This window comes from Crocuta crocuta, unplaced genomic scaffold (assembly GCF_008692635.1).
Source record: "Crocuta crocuta isolate KB4526 unplaced genomic scaffold, BGI_CrCroc_1.0 scaffold118, whole genome shotgun sequence".
In the NCBI taxonomy this organism is placed as follows: Eukaryota; Metazoa; Chordata; class Mammalia; order Carnivora; family Hyaenidae; genus Crocuta; species Crocuta crocuta.
Genome location: NW_027551558.1, coordinates 12,587,003 through 12,611,978, shown reverse-complemented (window position 1 = coordinate 12,611,978; position 24,976 = coordinate 12,587,003). Strand labels below are relative to the sequence as shown.

The following is a 24,976-nucleotide window of genomic DNA, read 5'->3' as shown; positions in this document are numbered from 1 at the left end:
CCCCCCCCCCCCCCACCCCGGAAAAAGGAAGGAAGATGGGCCCAGGCTACTGTAGCCAGTGCCAACAATGATTATTCTCAGGGAAGAGAGACGTATGCCTATACATCATGCTAAAGCAGGAGGGCTTACAGAGGGTAGATCCGGCCCATGGAGGGCTTGCCTTTGTTAAATCTCCTCCAAAGAACTGCCATTACTTCAGTCCCAAAGGTCTCCAGTTTAACAGTTTCACTGGCTCCACAGTACAGACTCTGAGAGTAGGTAGGTGGTCTGCGGACACGCCCAGGCAATAACCACTCGGTGGGTGCCTCCTTCCCTTCCACCTCCTACTCCGAGTGTCACCGCACAGAGAGTCTCATTCGCCTCACAGGTATAAACAATGAGGCCGTGATTTCCGTTGCCACACAAGCCATCGTGCGTGGGTCAACTACATGCGCAAAGGCAAATAAACTGCTAATTGTTAGGGAAGTACAAACTAGAACCACAATGAAATGCCTTTTCCTATGCGCTAGGATGGCTTTTATCAAAAACAAAAAACCAGGGAACAGCAAGTGTTGGCGAGGATGTGGAGAAACTGGAGTCCCTATGCACGGTCGGTGGGAATGTACAGTGGTGCCGGGGCCGTGGAAAACACTTGGGGGTTCCTCAAAACTTTAAACATAGAATCACCATATGACCCAGCAAGTCCACTCCTAGGTTTATACCCCCAAGGAAGTGAAAGCAGGGACTCAAACTGATATCTGTAGACCCATGGTCCTAGCAGCATTATTCACAATGGCCCAAGGTGTAAACAGCCCAAATGCCCATTTGTGGAAGAATAAACAGAATGCAGTACAGGCACACAATGGAATATTATTCAGCCTTTAATTGGAATGCAATGCAGACATGTGTTACAACATGAATGAGACTTGGACACATTCTGGTTAAGTGAGATAAGCCAGGCACAAAAGGACAAATCTTGTATGATTCCACTTACGTGAGGTACCTAGAGTAGTCCAATTCATAGACAAGGTAGAACAGCAGTTACTAGGGGATTGGGGGGAGTAGGGGATGGCAAGTTATTGTTCAACGCATGTAGACTTTTCAATTTGGGAAGATGAAGTTCTTGAGATGGATGGTGGTGCAAAACAGTGTGAGTGCACTTAATGCCAATGAATTATACACTTAAAGGTGGTTAAAATGGTAAATTTTAGGGGATATATATATATATATATATATAAAACCACAATAAAAAAGAGTCATTAACCATCCTCACCCCACCCCCGTCACCGAAGGGAAAAGAGGCCACAATGTCAACCTCGCACAGTAGTCTTAAGTCTCAAAGTAAACGTCTTGAAGAAAAAGGACTCCCAGTGTCTCCATGTTTGAAATCTAAAATGATAGTGACAGCTACACCTTTTCAAGACAAACAGTATTCCCAATTCACTGTGGCTTGCAAACTCTGAGCATATCCGACGTGAGAAAGAGACACTCGGCTGAAAATGGAGATTTGGCTGTGGCTTTCCAATGTGTTCACTCGGTAGCTTCGAAATCCCCATCCTTCTTTCTGTTAATGAAGGTTTGCTTCGACCTTTCCATTAGCCCACAAACTACTATTAAAAAAGCCATTTATCAGATTAACACTGAGTACTGCAAAAGTCATCTGCAAGCAGCGTGCACTTTTCCACGTAGGGGTTGCCATGCCAACCACTGCTCCATGTTCAGTGTACAGAAGTATCAATTTCAACAAAGTCCTGCTTCATAGTTCTGAGGACCAATTCAGTCTTGTTGTCCCTCCCCACTTCCGAAATGTGCCCACAGGGCAAAGACCCCACCAAAATCAGGTAAATGACCAAGAAAGACAGCAATGACAAAATTAACCAGCTAAATGTCTACGTACTGAAAATGCTGTAAAGCTGGCAATATAGTATTTCCTCTATCTCTGACCCCTATCCTAATTCCTCAGGAGTACAGTCAGGGAATCTGATGTAATAACCATTTTGCCAGTAATTCTAGAAAAATGAATCCAGGGTGAATAGATGGGAGGGGAAACTAGAGTTACACAAATTTGCTGTAATAGATTATTTGCCCAGAGAGCAGACAACTATAAACGAAATGGGTAAGATACTTGGATTCTATTGGTGCTCATTTTGATGGCAATGTTTTTAAAATTATGCCTGAGAAGTTTTAAATAAATGTGTTTCAATTGACTAGCATTATCATTCTTCAGAAGGTTTAGATTTGGAAGAAAAGTCTGAAACAGAAAGCTCTAGGAAACAATTTGTCTTGACTCATGAGTAAACCTAACAAGCAATTTCCAACCACAAGTAATGAACCCCAGTCTCATACTAAAACTCCTGATGAAATCAAAGAAAGAGCCAAACCAGCTTAAAGTCATTCAAAGAAAACAAGCAAATGCTGGAGACACCTGGCCCCCAAATGAACAGTAAACATCTTTATGTCGAAGTGGACTAAATCTATGTCACACTTCCAACCGCCGTCAGCAATGGAAGAAAAATAGCTTATCACACCCTTAAAAACATATAGCTTTCAGGGCCGGGATAGAAACATCGTGTTGATACCATTTATTTCAGCTAATTAAAAAAAAAATCTTCTAACATATCCGAATAATACTGTATACACATTAAAGTTTTCAGGGGCCTAGGTGGCTCAGTCGGTTGGGCATCCGACTTCGGCTCAGGTCATGATCTCATGGCTCGTGGTTCAAGCCCTGCGTCAGGCTCTGTGGTGACAGCCAGCTCAGAGCCTGGAGCCTGCTTTGGATTCTGTATCTCCCTCTCTCTCTGACCCTCCCCTGCTCATGCTGTGTCTGTTTCTCAGAAATAAATAAAACATTAAAAAAAATTTTTTTAAGTTTTCAATATCATGAAGACACTATTGTATGAAGAGGAAAGGCTGCCTTTAACAAGATACAGATTGTATCACAAAATTTCAGACAGGCAATAACCAATTAAAATTTTAAACGGGGCTTATTTGAAATCTTGGGCACGGGAATGCCACTGAAGAAAAACTTGTTCTCCCAGCTAGTGGCTCCTTGCTCAAAGCAGACACATGGGCCACACTGGGAGATCACCTCATCCAAAGTGAGACCAAGCCCAGCCCTGACAGCACTATGGCCTCAGCCTCCTCTATGCAATCATGTGAATTATCCTAAGCCTAGAGAAAAGCTTACATGGGTTAAAAACCAAAAAAACAAAAAACCAAAAAAACCCTTTTAATTTGTAGTTATTTCTGGGACACCAGAGCTAATACATTGGTCGGGAACATGGAAGAGGTGCTGTTTTTCAGGTTTGAGAGTGATGTTTGGGCTGGTTACAGCTTGTTTTCTGAGCCTAAACACGTTAATGAACAGGGGTTGCATTATGATACATCTGTAAGTGGGACTTAATACAAATACTTATTAAATCTATGTACCATGAGAGCTCAGAGATAATCCTGATAGACTGCTATATAGAAAATGCATTTTCACAACAAGATATAATAGCATTCTATAGTTACATATCTATATTTAATATATAGAGGCATGTTCAAGAAAACGTTAACAGTGTTACCTCTGGGTGGTAAAATCTTGCAGTTTTAATCATGATGCCCTCCTGTGTTGTGACTTTTTATAGGGAGCATGGATACTTTTTATAATAAAAAACTTAGCTAGTTTAAAAATAATCTTACAGGAGAGACAACTTATGGGAGCTGCTCTGTGTGTGTGTGTGTGTGTGTGTGTGTATACACATGAACATACTCCCACAGCCCCCCCAGCTACCCTTATGCTAACATTTCTCACCAACCAGTATGAGGAGCACTATCCCTCCTGCCTATGACCCACGGGCCCAGGGCACTCCTGGGTGATGTTTACACATCCCCATCCTCCCTCCATATCCTGCCCTCCATGCAGCAGCGTCACTGGGCTGCCCCTCGCGCTGGGGGCAGTCATTCAAGAAGCAAGGAAATATTATGCAAGAGCACAGGAAGTCAGAGGAGACAGGATTCTGGGCAGGCCTGGCAAGGAGTCTGTGTGAACTCCAGTGAACAAGCGGACTTTGCTCAGCGGGGCCGAGGCCATCGGAGAGCCTTCCCAGGGCGACAAGGGAGAGCCGTCCACCTCAGGTCTCCCGCCAGTGGGCCGCCATCCAGAACTTGATGTACCTGATTAAAGGCAGATAAACCCAAATCCCAATATTTCTACTTCTTTGGCCCAAGTTCAAGGTGACTCCCCAACACTCATGCTCTGTGACTCACCTCTGTCCCACAGCCGTGCTCCCCTCCCCCCAGTACAACACGACTCCATTCAGTAATGTTTGAGCCTGTTCCTCTCAAGGCTACTGCTTCCTGACTTGGACCACCTGCTCACTGCCTCAGACCAGTACTTTCAAGGGGCTTGTGTCCCTTATCTCTTGACAGTGTCGAGCCTGAGCACCCCAGTTGTGTTCACACACACACACACACAAATATCTATTTCTGTATATATGGGAGTCGTGACAGTAATAATACCCTCTCCTGCAGCAGTTCCTGTTTTCCCAGCCCAGGCAGAGACAACAGTGGCCATCTAACAGATGTGGAAACTGAGGCTCCAAGGTTGTCCATGACCGACTGCAGCATGGTTGTGGCAGCTGGGAGCCCAGTCTCCTAGTTAAGGGTGCTCCCACTCACCCCAGCAGCCCACCTCCTGCCTCTCTGGCATGAGGAGGTGAGCCACTGGCCCTCCTGGCAGCACAGCTGCTCCCTCTGTAGAAACCAGTGGACAGTGCACATTCTGTCACATCTCACCCCCCTCCTACGTAAGGGAGTCCTGCTGCTATCGTGGAAGTGGATCCAGCCCTTCTCTGCATCACACCATTCCCAACAGTGACTGCCAAGCCTCTGCCCCTGTCCACTTGAACCTCCTCTTGGGCAGGGAGCGGTTCGGGGAAATTGGAGAGGCTTCCTCCAGGCTCCCACTGATCACCTTTAACGTCCATCCCCCTTCCCTAAGGAAGCACCTGGAAACCAGGCTCCACTTGGACTTCACGTCACAAGGGAATCAGAACTCTAAAAGGCATCTTTGTGCCTGGTTGCCACCTACTGGCGCATTTTAAAGGTGGGGAGACACTGAGGCCCAGTGGTCACTCAGCCAGTTAACACCACCAGGCCACAGAAATTCCACTAGCTACCCAGACAGGATCTGGGTAGCAGAAGGGGACTAGATGGGAGTGGTGGGATAGACAGGACCAGGCAGCAATGGGGCTGTGGTCCTAGGACTCCCACTCCCCTTTGCCTCTGTTGGGTGCAGGCAATGGTGTTGCAACACGCAGAGCCAGCCACATAGGGAACAACACCCACCCAGCCACTGCCCCCGGCCTGACAATTGTTGATTGTAGTAAGCACCAACAGTGGAGGTCTCCTGGGACTCTGTTGTGTATTTCCAGACGCCACCAACACACAATGGCCCCTACTCTTCCGGTGTAAACATTGCCAAATAGGACAAACAATAACAGCACCACAACACAAAAATCAGTAAACAGAGGCTGGGGGATTGTTAACATGGGCTCTACCACTTTTTGTGATCACATTTTTATGCTGTATGAGAATGACAATTAATTTATATCATGAGCTTTGGGGGGCAAAATCAAGCACCAAACGAATATAAGAAATGAAAGTGTAGAGGTGAGGACCCAGCAAGCCTTGATTAATTATTTCACTTAGCAATTATTTAAGGAGCTACTAATAGGTGCCCGGAACTTCCCGAAACACTAAGGATATGATGGTGAGCCCGTCACCATGGTCCCTGTCCTCCAGGATCGTGAAACTAGAGGGTAGCAGCAGAGAACAGGTAGACAAAAATAGAACAGCATGTGGAAGTATTGTTTAAAAAAAAAATATATATATATATATAGAACAGGGACAGAAGGATGGAAATTAACTGAGGGAGGTCAAGAAAGGCTTCCCAAGGAGATGATACTTAAGCTGAGACCTCAGACCTAAGTCAGCTGGCTGGCAGGAAGGGCAGATTCAGGCACAAGAGAGATCGGGAGTGCTGCAGATCTGAGGCCAAGTATCATGGTCCCTGTGGGGCAGAGCCAGGGTCCTCACATCCCAAGCCTCTTCCCACTTCTGGTAACATCCGGAGGCCCAGGTATCATCCAGGCAGTGGTATGCCGCCCATTTCTGGATCTTCCAAGAAGTTGCCCGACCTTTATTTTAAAGACCTTGGGCCAGGCACTCTCTCCCGCCAAAAGTCCATAAGTAGGTTCTGCTTGTAAGATGCAAAGCATCAGGTAGGTCCTGAGCAGATGTGATGTGGAGATAGCCCTTTAGATCACGAGATCTGGGGGATTCTAAGTCATAGGGAAATACCCACTCATAATAGGATGGCAACTGGCATAGCCGTTCTGTCTCTACAGGCGACGGGAGACAGGCCAGGCATGGGACACGTCTCAAGTCACACCATTGTTCAGGAGTCCTGGAAGGTTCCTTCGTCTCTTGGGGTTATCAGATTTCCTCGCATCTCAGACTATGGGAAAAATATAACTCATGCCCTGAAATCACTATTGGCAGGAGCCCATAATCCTGAAAAGCATCTTCTTTTAGATTCTTCTGAGACTCCCTTCCAACTGCAGTCAAATGATGCCAACAGGTAACAATGTGCCGAACGATTACACTGCTGTGCTTGTTAGTCATGATGCCTTCACAGTTTGCACTTTATACTTTCAAAGGTCTTTGTAGCAAGATAATGGCTGCAGAAATTATTTTAAAGTGTAATATGCTTTTAAAATGGACGGTTTTATTTAAACTCCAGCTCATTTCAACCTCACGACAGCACTCATAGAAAACAATCAGTGTGTCTAATCCCCATTTAGGAGTGAGAGACACGCAGAGAGGTTAAATTACTGGTTTTTGATCACACAAGTCAGAAAGGGATCTAGAACGGTCTTTCAGACTCCTCAAGACTTTTGAGAGTTCCTCTGACCTTCACATGGAGGCAAGCTTTGCCAGGGACACAAAACAAATGAAGGTGGCCCTGGAGCATTTATAATCTGTTTGGCAAAACAATGTCTAAGAAATATGGAACTCCTGGGACACCCGGGTGGCTCAGTCAGTTAAGCGTCTGTCTCTTGGTTTCAGCTCATGATCTAACGAACTGGGAGATAGAGCCCCACACTGGGCTCTGCACTGACAGCTTGGAGCCTGCTTGGGATTCTCTCTCTGCCCCTCCCCTGCTCTGTCTCTCTCTCTCTCTCTCCAAACATTAAAAAAGAAATATGGAACTCTTGTGCTCATTCCTTGACACTAATTTTGGAGGCAAAGAAACTCAAGAGGGTGAAAGTGTGTCCCTTTCCAAAATAAACACGTACCCTGCTGTGGCCCAAAAGATCTAACTCAAGGAGAATGATAGCTGTCGTCCTAACCCTTGTAAAATTGGAATTCGTACAAGGAGGTACAGGTGGACCAGAATCACAAGGCTTATGCTAATGGTTTCAAAGGTGCTTGAATGAACGGCCCGGGAAAGAAGGGATCAATGTTCATAGTGAGCTCAGACTCCTTTCTGCCTGCATTCTCTTGTCACCAGGATTCCCCAAGGTCCGAAGCTGGCCGGAGGCTGTAGTGACCTCACCACCACTACAACTGCCTGGGCCCCCTGTCCTCACTGACCTACTTGGGGAGAACAGTTTGCTAGGAGTTCATCAGAAGCAACGCTGAAATTTTTCAAAAGAATTTTTCACTTTAGAATGTAAGAGAAAAGAGAAAAAACACAAAGGGATGGATATGCTATGTTCACAGGTTTCGGTGCAGTCACAGATTAGCTCAGTTAAGACACCTTCCTCTTCCTTCCGAAGGCCTACCTAGAGCTGTGGTTAGGTACATGCCAAACTCAAACTTCTAGCGCTAGCCAGATTCGAGTAAACACCACTTTCTGGCCAATGGGGGCTCTTAGGAAGTCCCCAGGGCAACTTCCTGAGGACTGCCCGTGGCCCCAGACAACACTATGTCTGTGCTGCACGGGCTCAATGTTTGTCTGTCACCTACAGTCCCAGGTGAGGAAGCCTCCTTCCATCTGTCTCCAGAGGCCCTTCTCTGGGTTCAGGCCCAATGTTCGGCAGCCCGCACAGGGTAGGTATTGACGTGATTACTGAGCACACCACTGAATAAAGCTCTCATGTTAGCACTGGGTAGCAGTTTCCCAGTTTGACTACCATTTGCTGATTACTGAGGGGATAGAAAAGGAATAAGAGATGAAGACATGCAGTTGTCATGATGAGATTAATTCCAAGCCAAGAACATTCGGGAGCTACCGGCTCCCTCAAAGTGCCATTGGACAGCGTGCACTGAAGTGACTCTGCTGGTCCCTGGTGTGGGAGCGTCTCCGGTGCTTCAGACTCTCTGATCATGGCTATGCTCACAAGTGTCCAACCATGACCTCTAGTGTTTCTAATACCTCCAAAGGAAAGGTTATACCTGCTGGGGGAGTGAAAAAACTCCAGCCACCCTACCCACCAGGTGACTCTAGAAAGAGAACTCCTCTTTCTCTGCTGGCAGCATCTGCCCAAGAACATCAGAGCTCAGGCTTTAGGGAGTGGTGCAGCCACACAACAGGAAAGACGAAGGTCAAGGAACGGCTCGGCTGTACTTCTCTGTACAAGGAATGATATTAATCGGTAGAGACTGACAAGAGGGGTGGTCTGACTTGGATTTGGCGGTCTCTCTCCCTGTAAGTAGGGACATGTTGAAGGGGCTTTACAATAATCAGACTCAAAGGCCTAGAATGTGGAATGAGAAAGAGCAAGAGTGGATAGAATGACAGCCTTTAACAAATTTAAGGGGACAGAGACGTTACCACCAAAAATGAGAACACAGGGTAAGAGTCATTGCACCTCTCCTCAGAGCCTAAAGGGACTACTGTAGCCTATTATAAGCTGACCCCTCCCAGCTCCCATTTTGTACAGTGGGAGGTATTTATGCCCCTGAGCGATGGTACAGTCCAATGTATATACACATTCCAGTGTGATTTGGGCACACTGGCAAATGACTGATTTCCTAAGCAATATGGTGGGACATTTTAGTCTTGGAGGTCATTCTTAAAAAGAACAATCACAGCCTCTTCCAGCCACCCTACAGTGTTCACACAAGAGCCAGGCTCCTGGTTGGAAGATAAAAGAGGTGCCCTGAGCAGCTCTCTCATGTTGCATTAATTCTCAAGAGAGACATGTGCTGCTCCTGGGGCCCCAAAGTAGTCCAACGATTCCATTGCAAGATGACTCAGGAAGAACTGTTCCTAAACTTCCCTATACCAGCCCAGGCCTGGTCCTCACCTCCTGTCTGTTAACAGTGCTCAGGATTCAGCTGTGTGAGGAGCCAGCTCACCAGCCCTGGCATGCACACCTTGTTTCTTCCCGCCTCCTGGCTTGACTTAGCCGTTCACCTCAACTGGAATGGCCCATACTCACGTGCCTACCCAAGTTCTACCCAACATTCAAGACCCAGATCTTAACGTTCCTCTGTTAAACGGCCCTCTAATCGATGCTGACCACCTCCCTTTCTACCTATTCATAATACACAAGACCTATTTACCCTTATTCACATTCATTTAATTACTACCAATATTTCACTGTTTGGTCAATCTTTTATCTGAGCTAGTTTCAACCACCAAATAAGATCATAAATCTTAAAAAGGGGCCTAGGATCCCCATCAACATAACCATCTTGCAATGTTTTAAACAAACAATGTTAGGGATTCTTTAACCTCAACACTAGGCTGTAATTCTGAGTGCAGGGTCCATCTAATGGTTCTTTGGAACCTCACCGCATGGCGTGACACCTGAATGTGGTAGGGAACCTATAAATGCTTACACACAAACCTCACTACATGCATCGTGGGTGGCCAAGGAGAATGGGAAAGTTGATCTGAGCAAAGGTTTCTGCCTGTGTCTCCAACCTTCTGTAAGTCCCCCAAATTCCAGACATAGAATTACTGAGTCTACAAAGAACCCAAATGTGGTCCTCTGCTCTGGGTGCTGTGGGAAGAAAGAACAGAAAAAGGTGACTGCCCTTTGCTCCCCATGGCCCTTTACCCCAAACACCACTCCACAGACTGGGCACCAGCTTCCTCCCCTCCCTAAGTCTCTCCCCAAATCCCTTTAGCTGGGGAAGGAAGAGGACAGAGGGTAGGGGACCTGCCCCCTCCTCAGGCACTTGGGAGGGCCTTGTCTCCACCGGCTTAACCCTTTCCTGTGGGCTCTCTCCCCAACATGTCTGCTAACATCAAATCTGAGTAAAACCACAAGTTTAATGAGAGGAAGGAAGAAAAGAAGGAAGGAAGGAAGGAAGGAAGGAAGGAAGGAAGGAAGGAAGGAAGGAAGGAAGGAAGGAAAGAAAAGAAAAAAAGATGACTGGTCCCTGCTCATGAAGGTCTTACCACCTACATGTTTTCAGAGATAGACACACACATGCACACACATACGCACACTCAATAGCAAGTTGTGAAAGCATCATACCAATAAAATACAGACTGAAAACCATTTAAATACAGAAGTAACCAATGTGCTGCTGATCGGGGAAGGCTCCTCAGAGGAGGTGATTTTTCTGAACTGAGAGCAGTGTTCTCTTCTGCCCACGCTTTCCAGTCTGGCCTTTTAAACATGGAGACTAAACTGGAGTCCATTGTTGTTTGGCTGGCCCTTGCCCTGGTGTATTGGGCATTCCTGAAGTGAGGCACTGACCTAGTACTAGCCTGAGGTTTACACCCGATGTAAAATCAGGTATCAACAAGACCTGCGTGTGGTTCCTCCAAGTGTTTCTTTTCCTTTTCCTATCTTTTTACAGGAAAATGAATCCGGGGCTCAAATCTACAGGACTGAAAAAAGCAGAGCCCAAGAGGGGGGCTTTCCCAGGGACCCAAGGGACAGCAACCAAGCAATTCTATGATTTTTGAAAGTTAAGGATGATTTTAGGGACTCAAAATATGGGAAGTATTACAGAACATGGCAGAAAATTAGACCCCCTGGCCCCTAGGCAACACACAATCTCGTTGGAAAGATGAGACCCCGTAAAATGTCGTTGGATAACAAGGAAACAGAATTGGGCAGCCTCTTTAGTAAGTGTAAGGAAGAGCTACAGTGTGTGTNTGCGCCAGCATGGGAATTACTACAGTCGGCTTTGCTGGAGCCCGAGAACTTGGGCTCACACTAGGAAAATGGCAGATATTTGAGCAGAAAGAGCATCCAAGATAGCAGGACTAGGGTGAGGGAATCCAGGTGCCAAGGAGCCTGTGACACAGGCAAACAAGTCACTGGGGCAGGGGGAGGAGGAGTCTGCACAGTTGGGGCTCAGAAGGCATACTGGGTGATGGTGAATGGGAGTGGGGAGGGGGGAGGACTGGAATGGGGTCCCTCACTGTCAGTGAGACGAACTTCCACTGCCATGTAGGCTGCCCCTGGGAAGGAAATTAGGCCAAGCATCCAAGCCTTCTTTCAGGCTGTGCAAAACTAACCCTTCGAAATCTTTATGAGAAACCGTCGGATCCACAACAAAATAAACCCTTTTCCCACCCTGAAGACTCCCTGTGCTCTGAGGACATGACAACCCTGCCTAAAATAGGGGCAGTATCAGCACCATGCAAACCTCTTCGGAGAGGCTAGGAAAGCTATTTTAGTAGCCAGGCTGCCTCCAGCCAGTCAGATAGCAGGTAAATGCACGGGGCACCAATTTCCATGGAACACCCTGAGACTCCTGAGAGCAGGGCCCCACAGTGGACCACGATTTCCTCTGACTTCTTGACCACCCCACAGGGCCTCGCCTAATGGGAGGGGCATGCCAGCTGAGCCAGGACATGCTGAGTACAGGCAAGGAAGCCAAAAAAACCAAGAAGGGCCTGGTTCCCATGCCCCACCCACCATTAATTCCCCTAAGTCCCTGGTATAGAATAAAAGACTCCTGCTGCACGGCGACATGGTTACATTTATAGAAGCTCCTGTCACTGGCAAAATGTGACCTTCATACTTTTCTTATCTTAATATCTGGGTAAACATTTGTTGTGCAAGCACACAAATAAAGGTTCTAAAGGTGAAACATGGGGTGTCTGGCAACACCATGCTGCCCCAAACCCAGACACCAGAAAGCCCTTTTGACTCTGCAGAGGACTTCTCTTTCCCTTTACCCTGGGCACCAAAATTAGCTTTGTCAACCTTAGCCAGTGCTGCAGTGAAAGCTGCCATTCTAAAATAGTATCTGAGGACTCTTGGAAACATGGGAGAGAAACACAAGGGTACAGTGGTTTGCAGACACTGAAGAGAGCAATTTCAGTGAAGTGCGCTTTAAACCAAGTGTAGGAAATGAGCACTATCAGGCTTTACTCCGGAATCTTTATTAAGTGGGTGATATTCTTCTTGCTCCCTGAAATCCCCACATGGCATGGTTTATACATCTTGATTACCCCATTATGCACGGCTGTTTTCATTCAGAAAAATATTGCAGAGATCATGTTCATGAAAGCATATTTACCAAACGACCTGTGCTTGAACTCAAAACTTTTTCTTTGCAAAGTCGTTTTCCTTCTAGAATACTCTGAAAAAACCTCCCATGTCCCCATGTATTTGATCATCCAGAGTTGATTTTTTTAAAATTTGTTTTAAAGTTCCAAGGAATGGATCCTGAAACTGCCCCTCATGAGCATGCTTTTCTGTTGTTTCCACGTGGAATTCATGAATAGAGCCAAGTGACCGATTTTTTGGTGTGTGCTTAAAGCCACTCTTTCCTGCAACCATGTATGACGTATTTTTCCAGCACAATCTTTCTCAATACTCCAAAGTGCTTCAGCAACAGGAAGTTGTAAAGGTAGGAAGAAGGCCGGTAAATATTTGCCATAATTACTCATTAGTAATGAGAATAGTTACCACTAAAGTTTGAGTCACCCCTTTTGTGCTATTGGCTCTTATTACCTTAGATAGGGAGCCTGAGGGGGTCCCTAGGGGTGCGGCCTCACCAAGGGTACCTGGGTCCAGTGGCAGATCTCACTGCAGACAGCGTTGTTTGCTTCTGTTAGCAGCTCCATTTCCCAGTATAAAATTAGGATAACGTTTTGCCCTTCCTTCCCCCTGCCCCCAACTCAGGGGCGGTCAGGACCAGTGCTACAGAAGGTGGTTACAATACAAAAAAAAATTTTTTTTGAAAATTCTGTATCAAGAGTAAAATACATGTATTTGTGAAGACAATATCAAGACACAGAGAAAGAGCACTGCGTGGCAAGACACACGGCACAGTGATTTAAATGACTGCCACCAAAGATGACCATACGCTTTAACTGATGTATTTTAAAGGATTTATAAAAGGCTTCTGAACAGTCTCAGTTAGAACCCAGTGTCTCTTATGCCCAGCAAACCACCGACTCTCCATGAGAGAAAGGAGCCTTAGACTGAAAATAAGACCCAGAGAGTCAACTACAGCTGTCAGAGTCGCCAAGCTTCTACACAGACTATAATATTGCCTGTACCCTTGGCAGTTGTAGGAAGCCAACCAAGGGATGGCGTGAGTATAGCACAGGGGAGTCATTTTCCCCACTCGTGTGTTTTATTACACAGCCTAACCCACTAAAATCACCAATCTGCCAAGATTCCTAGAACCTCTCAACTTTGACCTCTTTTATCGAAGGGTGGCATGGAAAGGGGAAGTGACCAGAGGAATATAAGAGGAGAGCCCTAACAATCCACTTCACGGCTGTGTAGAATTGGGAAAATGCCAGATGGGTGTGTGGCAGATCAATACACACTTTTCACGGGGTCATTTTCCTTACCCATGAATCACCCTTTCTGAAATACCCTCCCATGTGAGAAAAGGAACCATCTCCCAGAGTCATTATCTTGCACAGAAGCGACTCATAACCTTCGAATGGAAGAATTTTTCCAAATGAAGGGGGAAATGTGTGCCTCCTGGAAATGCGTGGAGCCTCTGGTGGCCATGCCACATAATCAGAGTGTTGCTGATGTACAAGTGGCCCCTGGGAAGGGCCCAAGGCAGTCAAACAAACCAGTATTTCTAGAGAAACTAGAAAAAAAAAAAAAAAGAAAGAAAAAGGCCACCTAGAAATAGATGACATTCTGACCCATTCTGCACCTGCCTCCTTGGCTCCAGAGACCTCCAAGGGCCTCCACCACTTCTCCTGGGTCCATACTTGCTGATCAGTCTGCAACTTTTCAATACCAGACAACTGGCAACAAATCACACCCAGACTCTGCTTGAAAACCACAGATGCTGTGAGTAGCACATGCCCACACACGACTACCACACATACGGTGATGTGCAACTGGCCAGTAGGATCTGCTTCTCTCCGTGGGATGGTATGTGTTGGTGCACTGATGGTCTACAGCACGGGGGAAACTCGAGAAGCCGATGGTGCAATGGCTGTGAAAAAGCTCGGGGCTCCTCAGAGAAAGGGCTCTAGAAAAACGCGAAGTATTATCATTGCAGTGGTCACAGCTATTCTTAATTCCCCCCATCCATTCTTTCCTTCCTGTCCTCACAGTTTCAAAAGATCAAAAGAGCCAGAGGAAGTCTTGTGCATCTTGATTTGGAGATGGTTCTTCAGAAGCCACAGAGGAAAACTTCTAACAGGTTCTTCTGCACAATGGGGTCTGAAGGCTAAAGTAATTATTGAAGTCTTGCCACCAGTGAAGGGTGGGAGGTGGAAAGCTTTGAACTTGCCGGGGGCAGTAGAGAACTACCTCCTATCAGAGCTACGGAAAATGAACGAAAAGTAAGAATTTCCAGGACTTCCAAGTCTACCCTTCAGATCCTCAATCCCTGCCTGTGTGTGAGGTTCAATCCAGTGATGAGTCACAAAAAAGCAGCTGTAATAATTGTAAATACAACAGCAACAGCAGTTATCATTTACAAGAGTACTTACCACTCATCAGGCACGGTATTAGACGGCTTTGAAAAGGTAAGGGGGAATGGACCCCGGCTCAGAATATAGACTCTGGAGATCATCTGCCCAGTTCAAATCCCACTCCCACCCACGTGACCTCTGGCAGTTACCTTCCTACACTCCAGCTTTCCCATCGGTGAAATGGGGATAATAACAGGGCTTATTTCGCAGGGTTGTTAGGAGGATTAAAAGAGTTAATCCGTGTAAAGTTCTGAGAACACAGCCTTCCCTAATAAGACTAAAATGTTCAGGTTTTATGGTTTTGTCCTACTGCATATATGGTTTCTATTAAGGACACCACATTCTTACTACATAAAAGGGTCTTCAAATAACTGTTTGAGGATGATGGAAAATGTAAGGATACATTTTCACGGCTATTTTAAGAAGCATTAAGAAAATGAATCACCCCAGAGCTAGCTAACCCTGTGCTGTGCACTCAGCACCCCTTCCTTCCGTCACCGAAGGCGGACATGTAGGTGGATAGAGAGGACAGCCAGGGACAGGAAAGGTTGAGGTGCGCCACAAAATCTCTCCTAGATGCACATACCAAACCCCTCTCGCATCTGCAAGATGGTGAGAGACAGTGGCAGTAAATGTAGAAACTGGGAACCGAACAGAAAGATCCTCAAATGTAAGGCAGTCACCGAATCAGGCACTGAAGAACAAGGGCTTGCCTTTTTCAGATCATAGAACCTTTTAAAGGCTATTGAGAGCAGAACAGACTACCCCCCCGGGAGGGGGGGGACGATAGGGGGAAGGCTTATATACATATCTTACACCCAATTTCAGAGGCTCACAAACCATCCCCTGAAGCCTACTCACAAAGCCCAGGTTAAGAAGTTCCCTCTCTCTCAAGGGGCACCCGGGTGGCTCAGTAGGTTAGGAGTCTGACTTCGGCTCAGGTCATGATCTCTCAGCGTGTAGGTTCGAGCCCCACGTTGGGCTCTGTGCTGACAGCTCAGAGCCTGGAGCCTGCTTTGGATTCTGTGTCTCCCTCTCTCTCTGTTCCTCCCCAACCTGTCCTCCGTCTCTCAGAAATAAATAAACATTAAAAAAAAAAAAAAAATAGGCAGCAGCAGCAGCTCCCTCTCTCTTCTTGGCCTTCCTGAAGTCACAGCTGTCTACACTGTCATCCTCAGAGGGACAGGGACGACACCTCTATCCCCATCACTCCCAGGCCCCGACTAGACACCCCTCCCATGCCCCTCACCCGAAAGTTTTCAAGAACAGCAAACATGCATCTTTGGGGCCTTTCTGTCGATAGTGTGGAAGTACACAACAGGAAATACCCCTGAATCCTCCGTTTTATCTTTTCTCTCATTACCCCCAACACTGACCACCCCACTTGACCCTACCAGAGCCAGTCTCCATGCCAGTGGTCAGCATCTGCACATACGATTCCAGGAGAAGCTATGAACCAACTCTCTCACCCACAAACCCACACAATACTCTTCAATAATTGTGCTTGTGTGTATGGTTATTGCCGGAGCTTCTTTTCATTAGCTTCGAAGGATTTGATCTCAACAAAAAAATTACATGTGAGTTGCTACCTAACTATATTTTTAGGTAAACAAACTTCCTTAGGTGTCCTCCTCCCCCCACAACTAGAAGGACCATGTCCCCTATTTCTTAGTCTCTTGTTTCGCATTTTTCTCCAGAGTAGGTACCGGTGTTCAACACGCATTTGTCATCTTACTGATTTACGTCCTAGTGTAAACAGCAGAGCCGGTTTCCATAGGGAGAGCTGACCTCATGATACAGGGGGGTGGGCTCTCTGAGCCAACGCTGCTAACTTCACAGTATTGGCAAACACCCTACCAAGCAAACGGTCAGTGATGAACTAATAGTAATGGGCAGTACTGAATGCAAAAGGGAGGATTCATTAGGTTAAAATGAAAAGCAAAGTCGTGTCCGTATGAGACAGAACTGGGGAAAATACAATAAAAGCAAAGAGGACTGGATAGATTTCTTAAAAAGTGAAAATACCTGAATCTTGAGATACGTAATGATGGCAAGTATTTTCCAATGTATGGGGCTAAAATCCCGGAGCACTAAGCATTATCTAATTGTTTTCTTCTATCTGTAAACATTTTATACAATAAATTCCTACAAGGTTGAGGGCACCCACGCGCGCACACACACAGACTGACTGATTTACATACCAAGTGAATTAAACAGTTTAGTTCTGCCACCTCCGTACAGGAATCAATCTAGTAGCTGCTTGAACATCTCTGCTGACAGGGGGCTCACTACTTCACAAAGCAATCTGCCAACAGTCCTTGCACTGGTTTTGTTTAATGAGGTCCACACATGAGTAAATTTTTTTCTAAGGGAAATAAAGGCAGAGCGCTAAAACAACTGAATTCATACTTCCCTGAGTTTATAGGCAATGGAACCAGGCCCAACCCTGCTTCCTATTTTGCAAAAAGCAAACAGAACCGCTCCTGCTGCAGCTTGGAGTCTTTTATAATTATCTAGAAGAGCAAATCTCCTTTCTACAAGGTTCAGTGATTTGGCAGGGGTGGGGGAGAGGGCACTGTAATCCTTCGGAAATCATCCTCACTGTTTAGAGGCGTTTCAGGACTGGGGATACTATTTGGTCAACGATAGGAAAATACATAATTAATGAAAGGAATGAACCAGGGTTCTGATTCTTACCAGCACTAACTTTCCCTGGGACTGGAAAAGTTACTTAACTCTGGGCCTCCGTACTAGATGATTTCCATGACCCCTTATAAAATGATCCTTAAGCTCCTCTTTTTCAGGGACACTGAAAAAAACCTGAGCCACGGCATTCCCTTTGAACTTTGTGAAAGCCCTATGAATTAAACTTTAAATGCCTGAACCTATTGAGTTAAACCAGCTCCTTATCATCTCCGCATTCTGGTAATCTCTGGTCATGCCGTGGACAGAGATGGCAAACGATAAATATTTAGAGGATGTATACTTAAATTGAGAAAAACTGCCTAGCAATAATTTCCCCATCAGAATTGGGAAAAGATGGGCTTTGAGTTTATTTTACCAGAGGAACAACCGAGTCCACCTGGCAGGGGGAGGGGAGGTAGTCTGAAAACTCCTGGTCCAGATGTCTCCAATTCCTGTTCCACTGCTGGCCCTGTGCTAAGTGACCTATGCATTCCAGAAAGGTGCTCTGAGCAGGGTCTGGCTTTGGGGTGGACTTTGCTCCCTGATTATCCAAAGATCTCATTTACATTTACCTGAACCACTCTCCACTCCCCACATCGCTAAGAATTTCCAAACTCTTCTCTCCCGGGGAAGGGGCTCAGGAGTGGTTTTATCAGGAGGTGAGACACTTTCTATCTTTTCATAGAATCAGGAAACTTAATGAGACCCCCACTTGCTCAGACAGACTGATACAGAAAGGTCGAGTGCAGTACCCCTACCTAGCTTCCGTTTCTGACCTTTTCTGAAATCAATGGGAATACCCACTACCACGAAAAAAGCGCAGTTTGATACCCACCCTGGAGGCCAGCCAGCCAACGGTTAGAAAGCAAACTCTTTACTATTAAACATTAACATATCTGTGGAGGCATGAATGTTTTTGGAACAAAATAATCCCGCCCACTTCTAGAAGGGCTGCTGTTAGAAGGAACATTGCAAATGTTCTGATATGTTGAATTTGGGGGAAAGAAGTGGTTCTGCTGAACCAGAAAAATTACACATCTTAAGAGCCCATGCGCAGAATCATCATCCTGAGAGCCCCCTGGGCAGGCATCACTTGGGAGGCACGTCTGTAAAGCCAAGGACAGACACTGAGATGACACACTAACTTTAAATGTCTTGGTTCACAAGCTTTAATTACACCTTGGTCCGCAAGGATACTGCAGAGAACAAACAGAGCCGGGCGCGAAAAGTAAATACATCTCAAAACAATTAACCCAACAGGAATTGGGCAAGCCTTAGCGGAGCTCTGGAAGGTGGGGGGCATGCTGTGTATCCTGTCAGTCTGCGACACAAAAATCAAAGGAAGCCACAGAGGTTCAGACACACTCGGGGGGGGATCACCAGTTCCGCCACAGCCCCGCGGGGCCTTCAAGGCGACTTTCGGGCCGTCCCCACAGCAGTTCTGACACCCGCCGTTTTCGAGAGTTAATTCCAAGTCCGATTATCCACTTTCTGTCCTCCTAGCACCCTCCGTCACTAACGAAAGAGGTAAAACGGCCCGGCTTGTCGAAGTCATGATTTCCCCTGCTCCCAAATTTCTTGCAAACATTAAAATACGTAACACAAGGACCCGGGCGCTGAGCCGCGGGGAGAAGCCGACACTTCACACATCTGTCAAGATTACCATCAGGCCCCACCTCCGCGATTGCGACATTCACCGATAGGCATCACAGTTGTAAGATGTACCTTAAGTTCCCTCGCCGGCTCTGAAGCCCAGAGCGCGCTCATAAGAGCTGACTACAACTTCGTTTTTTGATTGATCAGTCATCATTATTGGCATTATGATGATGCAGGCTGTGTTGGTTTTACAAAATGTGTTGGGATCTTGAGGTTCCTTGCTTTGCGGCCCTCAAAAGGCACAGGACCCCAGAGAAGCTGCGAGGCCCCGAGGACCCAGGGTGGCCGGGCCCCCGCTCCCTCACCCGTATCAGGCGGGGTGGGGCGGGGGCGCCACAGTGACGCGGGAGGGGAGCCGGGCTCAGTCCCCTCTCCCGGCGATCCCGGAGCGCCGGCCGGGCGCCCCGCCAGAACGCGCGCGATTCGCTCGCGTTTATCAAATCCTTATCGGTGCCCCGAGGTGGGAACCGCCGCTTTCGACCATAAGATACACTGTTTCTGGCGCAGGTCCCACAGTGGAAGTCAGAACAAGAGCAAATCAGTCCCCGCACGNCACCCACCGCCCCTCAGCCTGCAGCTTATCTGCCCCGGCTCGGGCCGCGAGTTCGATTCGGTTCCCCTGAAACCCAGCCCCGCCAAGCCGCCGAGGCGAGGCTGAAAGCGCCGGCCCACCGGGCAGCCCCAGGGGATACCCGAGGAGTTGGGGTCTAGACAACCAGCCTCGCTCGACTGCTGCAAGCGAGGCCGTGCCCACGCTGTGCGGCCGCGCCGTGCGCTCTCACCCCCACCCGGAGAGGGCCGGGCGGGGAGCGGCCGGGAGGGGGCGGGAAGGCTGTGAGAGTTGGCCGGAGTTGCCTCTCACCCAGAACCGAGAAGCTAGCGAGGGCAGACGGGCAGATCGTGGCTGCCCTTCTCTGTCCTCTTGAGGGAGAGACACCAGGACCTGCCGGGGTCACCCGGTGTCGCCTTTCCCTCCCTGCACACCAACACACCTGCCCCCTGGGTGGCAACCCGGCCCACCACCCAGTACCCTCCGGAGTCAAGGCGCGGGGTCAGGAAGGAGGTTTCTCCAAGCTTCATTAAGGTCTGCAAACCCAGAGCGGGGCCCTTTGCTGCGTTCTGGCCCTTCCGCGCTCCGCCTCTGGCCCCTGACTAATTTCGGGGCGCAGGGCGAGTATAGCTCATTTGGAAGGACCCGAGGGGTCCCAGGGAAAAGAAGACGAGTGGATGGTGGTGCCCCACATGCAAGACCCGAGAAGGTCGAAAGTTGACCTGAGTCGAGTCAAGCCAGAAACATTTCAACATGCTGGCCACACGAGTTTGGTGCGGGGGGCTGGGGCGGCGGCGGTCCGGGAAGGTGCTCCGCGCCCGAGCCCCCCCGACCTCCAGGGCCATCTCCCTGGGCCGCCTGGCTTCGTCGCGCGCGTGCCGATTCGCAGTTCCTCAGGGGCCAGGGAACCCTTCCCCGCGAAGCCGCAGCCCGGCGCCCGCGTCCAGAGACCGGGCACCTGCTCTCCGTCTCGAACGCCTCCAGACCGACCCTCCCGCCTCAGAGACCTCTCCGCACTCGTCTCCTCGCCGCTCTTGGTCGCGCCGACCCCGCGCAGCCCGGCCACCCCCCTCCAACCAGCTCCTCCGCCGGCTCGGACGCCCGCTTACCTTTTCTTCTCCTTGTCAGTGGTCATGGTCGCCGTGGTGCTCCGAGACGCCGGACACCGGGGCTCCCCGGCCGGTGGGGGTTGCAGGCGCCGCCTCCGCTGTGGCCCTCGCCAATTCCTCGCGGCCCCGGCCGGTGTTAAACGTCCCAGGTGATCACAGGTCCCGGGCGCCCCGCACTGTCAGGTGGAAGTTTGCGGGCGGCTGGGTAGGTGCGGGGGAGGAGGGTGGAGAAAGGTGACGGGGAGGAACCGGCACGGGGAGGCGGGGTCGGGGNNNCCGGCCCGCCCGCCCCCTCTCCTCCCTGCGCAGTTCCAGAAGTTGTTTATGAGGTCGCCGGGGTGGCGGGTGGCAAGGTGGGACCGGGCAGGCGCAGCTTAAGTGGAGCTAACCGGCAGCGAGAAGTCGGTCCCCGGGAGCGCTGCGAGCGCCGGGAGCGCCCCTCTGCACCGGCTGTCCTTCCACCTCCGCCATACCTTTGGGACAAGGGCCCGACCGCGAGCTCGGAGGGTCCCGCGCTCTGCCAGGCCTCGCAGAGCCGCTCCGAAGTTCGGCGCCCCTGCGTCCCTCTCCCTGCTGCCCGGTCCCCTCGCGCGATGGGGATAACTCCCAGGCCCCGGCAGCCTCGCTCGCAGCCTCGGCGATGCACTTTTCTAGGCAGAACGTAGCTGACTTTGCCGTCTGGAAGCAGAGGCGGGGAGACCGATCACCTGCAGCTGTCGGGTCTGGGGGCAACAGTTCGGTGAAGCAGGGCTAGGGCTTCGCCAGCTCTTCCTTCCAACTGATTCACCGGTTTGCTTGCGGGGTTGCGTTGGACCCTGTGACCTTGATGAGGATGCGGCGGAGGAGGGTCCTCCATTCCAGCTGTCTGGCTTGCATGCTGCTCCGTACACTCAACACCTGGCCACCACGGCATGGGCCTGGGCCGCTCCAGAATTGGCCAAGGCGGTCCGGCGTCCCGGTGTGATTTTGGGATTAAGAGTTGACAGCGTGTCGTCAAATCACAGGATCTCAGGCCTGCCCTATGTGTCTCCAAGGTTTTATTGAAGCACTAGGAACAGGAAAACTTCAGGTGTTGAGTGTGGGGAGATCAGAGATCTAAGGGGCAGGCGGTCAGAGCTCAGGGATTTTCCAAATGTGCCTTAAACGCCGCCTTTGGGACACCTGGCTGGCTCAGTTGGTTAAGCATCGGACTTCTGCTAGGGTCATAGGGACTCTGCTGACAGCTAAGAGCCTGGAACCTGCGTCTCCCTCTCTCCTTCGGCCCCTCCCCCGCTGGTGCTCTCTCTCAACACTAAATAAACATTAAAGTAAATTAAATGCTGCCTTCAATCCGTGCTGGCGCAGACACCAATGTTCTATGTGACTTGGTGATCTCAATCTGCTCTCCCAAGAATCCCACCAGTTTGTCTGCCTACATTAGGTTGATCAGGATAGCAGCAAGGGATGGAGAGGCTGTCTTCCAAGATTTGAGAAAAGCCTGTGGGGTTCACAGGTGTGAATAGAAAAGAAGAGGAAGGCCCACAGAACTGGTAGCCAGGTACCCAAAGCCTTGCTCTAGGTTTCCCATAAGCTTTGCCATATTTTATATTAAATAATCTGCATAATGAAACTCTAGGACTTTATGCAAAGTGAGAAAAGCCAGTCGCAAAAGGACAAATTCTGTATGATTCCACTTACATGAAGTATCTGAGGTAATCAAATTCATAGGACACAATAGAAAGGTGGTTGTGTGGGAGGGGATGGGATGGGAATTAGTGTCCTGGGTGTACAATTTTGCTTTTTTGCACGATGGAAACATTCTAGAATCTGTTGCACAAAATGTGTATATATTTAACTCTACCAAACTTAACACTTAAAAATAGTTAAGGTGGTAAATGTAATGCTATGCTTTTTTACCACAACACAAAAATAAATATCAAGAATAAAATCATGGGGCACCCGGGTGGCTCAGTCAGTGAAGTGTCCCACTTCAGCTCAGGTCATGATATCACGGGTCGTGAGTTCGAGCCCCGCATCAGGCTCTGTGCTGACAACTTGAAGCCTGGAGCTGCTTCAGATTTTCTCTCTCTCTCTCTCTCTCTCTGTCCCTTCCTTGTCTGCACTCTCTTTCTCAAAAAATAAACGTTAAAATTAAAGAAAAAAATCATAAGTGGAACTTTTTCTGACATAGGTTTGTATCATCACCAAAACACAAAGTAAACGTATTTTCCCCTTGCACATCTGCAGGGGTGGCAATACTTTTCAGGGGCCTTTGGAAGGCATCGGAAAGGAGACTAGGGTGAGAAGAAAACCTGCTGAGAACCGGAGAACCGAGCACATTTTCTCTCTTTCCTAGAGCCGCCGAGCACCGTGTACACAGACTTTGAAATCAAACATCACGCCTGACAGTGAAGGGGTTCAAACAAAGATTGCAAACCTCTCTTGGGGCCGCTGGGTTTCGGAAACGGAGTGATCTCAAACTGGGCTTCTCTAGCCACCCGGTCCTGGTGGACACATTTATTAAGCCTAACAAGGAGATTGGTAAGACACAATGCTCCCTTAATCAACACTGGGCCTCCTTATCTCACCTGGCTCAGGAGTGGGGGTAGAAACAGGTGCTTTGGCAGCCTCCAGGCGCTCAAAGTGGTTCACTTGCCAGAGCAAGGAGAAACCTCTGGAGTCCTGGGCTGCGCTCTCAAGTCACAGAGCAATACCTCTCACCTACACAGAACATTCCAGTAGTGCTGAGCTCCTGAAATTAGATTTTTTGATGTTAAAAAAGAAAGAAAGAAAGAGGTAAGGTAAAGGGTCACTCAAGAACACACCTACCATGTCAATATTACTCCTTCCCCAAGGCCAGGCTGCCCGTCTTTCTAATTGGGATTTTGCCCTCTAAGTGAAAGGTCCTCAAGCTCTGATAAACAACTGGATGGATTTCGTGGAAATCCCAGTGAGTAACTCTGAAGAGTCTGGGATTTGGGCAGTTTCTGAGAGACTCCCCAGAAGCTCTACATATAAGGATTGGTCCCAGCCTTGCTTAGAGCGGGGCCGAGCAGCCCAATGACCTTTTAAGATTTCCTCCAGGATTCAGTTCAACAGCCTTTGCAGGAAGGACCTGAATATGTAAACGCAACACTGGCTTGTGGCTGGAGTGTCCCACTTTGCTTTTAATGCCCACGGAGCACTGAAGGAGAAGAGCTTTATAAGACGGTGGCAGAGAGAGATGGGTTTCAGGATTTGGAGGAGTGTTTCTAGACACACTGACGTTTTGGCCACAGAGGGCAGCAGAGGGCATCACTAAGCGAAACTCCCAAGCTGCTTAAAATGGGAGCAGCTCCCTACCTGTCCCCCAACTCTAGCCTGGACTTCTTGGCAACAAAGCCCGGGACCCCAGGCGAATACCCGCTTGTTTTAATATGAGACAAGACTGGGTCTCTAGCTTCCTCCGTCCTCTGGAGAGCGCACCCGGAGGAGGGTGGGATAGGTAAGAGAGTGAACTTACCAACTTGGTACAGAGCAGGCACTGGGAGGTAGTGGGCAGGTGGAAGAGAGAGGGCCTCAGTAAACCTACTAAAGTAACACGATGACCCAGGATATGGTTGGAAAGTAGCTTGGGATGAGTGGTATCTAACAGGAGAGACCTTGGAAGGCTGGGCCGTTTCTTTAGTATTTTACAACTTTCAATGTATTGTCACAGGTCAGGGCTGGGGTGCAAAATTTAAGGAGGCATTTAGGGTCAGGGTGGCACCAGCCCTGGGCACGCCACATACGTCGTCTCCCGTCATACCCACCTGGCGTAGTCTCGCCATTTATTTGGTTGGAAGGGCAGTCACTGGTTCCCTCACATTTTGCCTGTTAGTTCTCCAAACAAAACTGACTCTTAAATTGTGACTTAACGAATCTATCCTTGTACCCCTCGTCAATGAACTCCATGACCAGAAAACCACACCCCTAGTGTCTGGCTTCAGGCCAGCGCCATGGGCTGTTTCACACAGGCACGTGCTATATCTATGATGAAATGTGACTTTTGACAAAATCCAGAATTTGTCATCTTTCACAAAGAGTTCTGGGACTCTTTATTGAGAAAGTGGGAGGAGAAGGAGAGCTTTTTTTTCCCCCACTTGAATTCTCAGTGCTTACTAAGAAGAA

The 24,976-nt window shown here is 48.5% G+C and overlaps 1 protein-coding gene across 1 annotated transcript in view; it reads right to left on the bottom strand.

The window, feature by feature from the left end:
* The window catches only part of EPAS1 (endothelial PAS domain protein 1), an 84,528-nt gene extending 63,413 nt beyond the window's left edge, over positions 1-21,115 (bottom strand). The window contains exon 1 of the mRNA XM_077749346.1: positions 20,849-21,115. Coding sequence (XP_077605472.1) covers positions 20,849-20,874 — 26 coding nt within the window. The 5' untranslated portion in view covers positions 20,875-21,115. The remainder of the gene's footprint in view (positions 1-20,848) is intronic.
* Between the last annotated feature and the right edge of the window lie 3,861 nt (positions 21,116-24,976).